The following is a 5,663-nucleotide window of genomic DNA, read 5'->3' on the forward strand; positions in this document are numbered from 1 at the left end:
ATTGTGAAGACAGAACATGTACATTTTAAAAAGCATGTAGCCAGCCTGGGCAACATGGTGAAATCCCATCTATAAAACATACAGCCAGGCACGGTGGCTCATGCCTGTAATCCCAGCACTTTAGGAAGACGAAGCGGGCGGATCACTTGAGGTCAGAAGTTCGAGACCAGTCTGTCCAACGTGGCGAAACCCCGTCTCAACTAAAAATACAAAAAAAATGTTAGCTGGGCATAGTGGCAGGCACTGTAATCCCAGATACTTGGTAGGCTGAGGCAGGAGAATCACTTGAACCCAAGAGGCAGAGGTTGCAGTGAGCCAAGATGGTGCCATTGCCCTCCAACCTGGATGACACAGTGAGACTCCGTCTCAAAAAAAAAAAAAAAAAAATTCGCGGGGCGTGGTGGTGCTCGCCTGTAGTCCCAGCTATTCAGGAGGCTGAGGTGGGAGAATCACTTAAGCCTGGCAGGTCAAGGCTGCCATGAGTTGTGATAGCGCTACTGCACTGCAGCCTGGGTGACAGAGCAAGACCCTGTCTCAAAAAAAAAAAAAAACCAAAAACTAGAAAGCATGTAGGACATCAAAACATGATGTAGGCTGATAAAAAATAAAAATAAAAATAAACATCACATAGTGTATGATGCCATTTATATAAATTCTTTTTTTTTTTTTTTTTTTTTTTTTTTTTTTTTTTTTGAGACGGAGTCTCGCTCTGCCGCCCAGGCTGGAGTGCAGTGGCCGGATCTCAGCTCACTGCAAGCTCCGCCTCCCGGGTTCACGCCATTCTCCTGCCTCAGCCTCCCCAGTAGCTGGGACTACAGGCGCCCGCCACCTCGCCCGGCTAGTTTTTTGTATTTCTTAGTAGAGATGGGGTTTCACCGTGTCAGCCAGGATGGTCTCGATCTCCTGACCTCGTGATCCGCCCGCCTCGGCCTCCCAAAGTGCTGGGATTACAGGCTTGAGCCACCGCGCCCGGCCTTTTTTTTTTTTTTTTAAAGACAGGGTCTCACTCTGTTGCCCAGGCTGAGTACAATGGGGCAATTATAGCTCACTACAGTCTCAAACTCCTGGGCTCAAGTGATCCTCCCACCTCAGCTTCCCGAGTAGCTGAGACTACAGGCATGTGCCACTATGCCAGCTTTCTTCTTTTTCTTTTTTTTTTTTTAGACACAAGGTCTGGCTATTTTGCCCAGGCTGGTCTTGAACTCCCGGGCACTCCCAGGCACAGCAGTCCTCCCGCCTCAGCCCCACAAAGTGCTGGAATTATAGGTGTGAGCCACCACGCCAGGCCTTACAACATTCTTATATGACATTCTTATATAACATTCTTATATAACACTCTTATAACATTCTTTTTTTTTTGAGACGGAATCTTGCTCTGTCACCCAGGCTGGAGTGCAATGGCACGATCTCGGGTCACTGCAACCTCTGCCCTCTTGGTTCAAGCGATTCTCCTGTCTCAGTATTCTGAGTAGCTGGAATTACAGGCACCCGCCACCAAGCCCGGGTAATTTTTGTATTTTTAGTAGAGACGGGGTTTCACAATATTGGTCAGGCTGGTCTTGAACTCCTGACCTCAGGTGATCCACCTGCCTCGGCCTCCCAAAGTGCTGGGATTACAGGCGTGAGCCACCGCATCTGGCTCTTATAACATTCTTAAAATGACAAGATTACAGAAATGAAGAAGAGATCACTGATTTCCAAAGCGGGACAGTGGGAGAGGGTGGTTATAAAATGCCAGCTCCAGGATGGGTGGTGATGGAACTATTCTGTATCAATGTATTCAATATATTAATATCATGTTGTGGTAGTGTACTATAGTTTTGTAAGCTGTAACCATTGTGGGGAAGAGTAAAGGGTACACATGATTTCCCTGTTTTTGTTTTTTTTTTTAAATAGAGACAGGGTCTTGCTATGTTGCCCAGGCTGATCTTGAACTCCTGGGCTCAAGTGATTCTCCCAAAGTGCTGGGATTACAGGCATGAGCCATTGCACCTGGTTTCCCCGTACTATTCGTTACAACTGTATGTGAACCTATAATTATAACAAAATTAAAGTTTAAAACCTAAAATACTTTCAGAAATCAAAACAGGCACATGTGGAAAGAGGGGTAATAAGTTATTTCCAACAGCAAAACTTTAATATTTTTCCATTTTAATTTTTTTGAGACAGAATCTTGCTCTGTTGCCCAGGCTGGAATGCAGTGGCACAATCACGGCTCACTGCAGCCTCAACAACCTCCCAGGCTCAAACGAACCTTCCCACCTCAGCCTCCTGAGTAGCTGGTTTTACAGGCATGCACCATCCCACTGGACTAATTTTTGTATTTTTTGTAGAAATGGGGTTTCAACACGTTGCCTGGTCTGGTCTGGAAATCCTGGGCTCGAGTGATCCATCTGCCTCTTAAAGTGCTGGGATGGCCAGGCGCGGTGGCTCACGGCGGTGGCTCACGCCTATAATCCCAGCACTTTGGGAGGCTGAGGGGGGCGGATCACGAGGTCAGGAGATGGAGACTATCCTGGTGAACACGGTGAAACCCTGTCTCTACTGAAAATACAAAAAAATTAGCCAGGTGTGGTAGCAGGCCCTGTAGTCCCAGCTACTCGGGAGGCCGAGGCAGGAGAATGGCGTTAACCCGGGAGGCGGCGGAGCTTGCAGTGAGCGGAGATCGCGCCACTGAGCTCCAGCCTGGGCGACAGAGCAAGACTCCGTCTCAAAAAAAATAAAAAAATAAAAAATAAATAGTGTTGGGATTACAGGTGAGCCACTGCACGTGGCCTCTAATAGCAAAACTTAATAGCTTACTATTAATTAATAGGAAAATAAGCCAAAAAATGTAACATCTACTCAATGAATTATTAGAGATTTAAAAAAAATTATTATAAACACTGTATAGCAATCCAGAATATTAGGCTATAATTCTAAGTTTTAAAAATAAACAAATTTTATACTGGTAGAATTAGACTTATCCAAATAAATAGTAAAAGTACTTTTTTTTCTCTTTCTTTTTCTTTTTTTTTTTGAGACAGAGTCTCGCTCTGTCACCCTGGCTGGAGTGCAGTGGCACGATCTCAGCTCATTGCAACCTCCGTCTCTCAGGTGTAAGCAATTCTCCTGCCTCAGCCTGCCAAGTAGCTGGGATTACAGGCACCCACCACAATGCCCTGCTAATTTTTGTATTTTTGGTAGAGATGGGGTTTCACCACGTTGGCCAGGCTGGTCTCACTCCTGACCTCAAGTGATCCACCTGCCACGGCCTCCAAAAGTGCTGGGATTACAGGCATGAGCCACCTCACCCAGCCAAAAGTACTTTTTTTTTTTTTTTTTTTTTTTTTTGAGACAGAGTTTTGCTCTTATTGCCCCAGTTGGAGTGCAATGGCGCAATCTTGGCTCACCGCAACCTCTGCCTCCTAGGTTCAAGTGATTCTCCTGCCTCAGCCTCCCGAGTAGCTGGGATTACAGGCATGTACCACCACGCACGACTAATTTTTTTTTTTTTTTAAGTAGAGACGGGGTTTCTCCATGTTGGTCAGGTTGGTCTCGAACTCCCGACCTCAGGTGATCTGCCTGCCTCGGCCTCCCAAAGTGCTCAGATTACAGGTGTGAGCCACCATGCCCAGCCCAAAGTACTTTTTCAGACAGCATCAGAGTCTGATATTATTACAAAAATTTAAGAATATTTAATACTACATCTAGAACATAATAGACACTAGATAAATGACATCTATTAACAGCATCTAAACATGAGGTAGTATTAGTTAGGTTTCAGAGAATTACTTGGAGTGAGCAAAGGAAGCCATTTTTTCCAAGAGGAGGGAAGAGAATGAGGATGATTAAGCCAAGAAAAAAGAAAAATAATAGATCAGTGGACCCCATCTTACACATTTCCCTCGTGGGTTGACCACCTGTTTTTCTACCATCTTAGCACTTGGGGAAAACTCTCTTGGAGATGGGCTTACTAGCAGCAGGAAGAAGCAAGACTGATTCATTTGACCATGAAGGATGTGAGATGCTGGAATCCGGAAGTGAAGCAGGGTGTGGTAACCACACTCTCAGGACCTCTCAGCACCTGGTCAGGCCGAGCAGTTGCTGGGCTGGGCTGGGCTATTGCTGCCCTGAGGCAGAAAAGTGAGCCGAGAACTTGAAGGAATTAGATAACCTGCCCTTCCCCTCACCCATTCAGTTCCCAATCAGGTCTTCAGAATCCCCTTGACTGATGCTCAGAACTTCAGCTTCTGGCAGTCCCATGATCCAGGAGTGCGTCCAGAGGAAACCATGCCATGGATCCGGAGCCCACGCCACTGTCTCATAAAAAGCGCGATGACCAGGTTAGGCTGGGAGGGGCATAAGGGTGGGGAGGTCAAAGACAGTACTCCTTCCCTTTACTTCGGTCTTAGAGACTATTTCATCTCTGGTCAGTTAGGGAATTAGGAGAGATTTGAGTCTTACCAGAGAAAACTGGCCCCAGAATTTGGGCCATGATGGCATTAAAAGGAGTTAAAGATTTGTCTGTGTCTTTGTGTTCCTCTTTGTGGGTGTGACTTCTGAGCTGGTGCAAAACAAGTGTCCATAGTATTCCTGTGGCAGTCCAATGCTGCTTTCATCGCTACCTCTCCACCTCTCAAATCACCATCCATTGGCAGTAGCCCCACTTTTTCATCACTACCCCTACTCATTCTGCCCTGAGACGGTTTGGGGAGCTATTTATTTATTTATTTATTTATTTACTGATAGAGACGGAGTCTAGCTCTCACCCAGGCTGGAGTGCAGTGGCGCGATCTCGGCTCACTGCATCCTCTGCCGCCCAGGTTCAAGCAATTCTCCTGAATCAGCTCCTGAGTAGCTGGGATTATAGGCACCCACCACCGCGACCGGCTAATTTTTGTATTTTTAGTAGAGACGAGGTTTCACCATCTCGGCCAGGCTGGTCTTGAACTCCTAACCTTGTGATCCACCTGCCAGGGCCTCCCAAAGTGGTGTGAGCCACTGCGCCCAGCCTCTTAGGAGCTATTTTTAAGGATCTCCTGCTTTCCAGCCTGGCCTGGCTGAATCTCTCTCTGAATCTCTTCTTTCCAGGTTCATGGATCACTCTATTCTCAATGACAGAACCTTCAGTCTGTATTAAGAAGATATGGCTGCAGAAAGACAAGAGGAATTGTGGCAAGAGTGCAAAGGGGGGGAAAGAAGGAGGTTTCCCAGTTCCGATGGCTAACTAATGGGAGGAGGATATGGAGAAAGCAGAGTAAACAGATTGGACTAAAAGTTGCTTGTGTGCACGGCGGGAGCTGTGGGGTCAGGGTGGGAGTGATTCCAGTGTCCAGGTTGTTGTGAGAGCTGGTGTGTGGGAGATTCCTGAATGAGCCAGACCTTAGAGTGAGAAGTCTGTGAGGGGCCAAGGCACTGGAAAGCACCACAGGCCTCATGCGTGGCAGGGGTCACACACAAATCTGGGAAGGCATATACTGGAGCTCATGATGCTGAAAGGCCTTGAGTAGTCACACTCTCTGAAGTTACTACAGCTTCTCCTTAGCAGGGAAAAGCCACAGGAAGTCCTCTGACCACAGATGAGAGGCCCACAGAGCCCTGGGGCAGGAGGTCGCCCCCTACACCAGGCTCTGTCACTTCTGACCCACCCAGGGCCCAGAACAGCTACAGAGAACAGGGAA

At 47.1% G+C, this 5,663-nt stretch overlaps 1 protein-coding gene across 1 annotated transcript in view; it reads left to right on the forward strand.

Annotated features, from left to right (window-relative positions):
• The window catches only part of TEX49 (testis expressed 49), a 32,404-nt gene extending 27,145 nt beyond the window's left edge, over positions 1–5,259 (forward strand). The window contains exons 3-4 of the mRNA XM_050746975.1: positions 4,181–4,325; positions 5,074–5,259. Of these exons, the coding sequence (XP_050602932.1) occupies positions 4,181–4,325; positions 5,074–5,122 (194 nt within the window). The 3' untranslated portion in view covers positions 5,123–5,259. The remainder of the gene's footprint in view (positions 1–4,180; positions 4,326–5,073) is intronic.
• The last annotated feature ends 404 nt before the right edge of the window (positions 5,260–5,663 follow it).

The sequence above is a fragment of the Macaca thibetana genome, chromosome 11, assembly GCF_024542745.1.
Source record: "Macaca thibetana thibetana isolate TM-01 chromosome 11, ASM2454274v1, whole genome shotgun sequence".
Lineage (NCBI taxonomy): Eukaryota > Metazoa > Chordata > Mammalia > Primates > Cercopithecidae > Macaca > Macaca thibetana.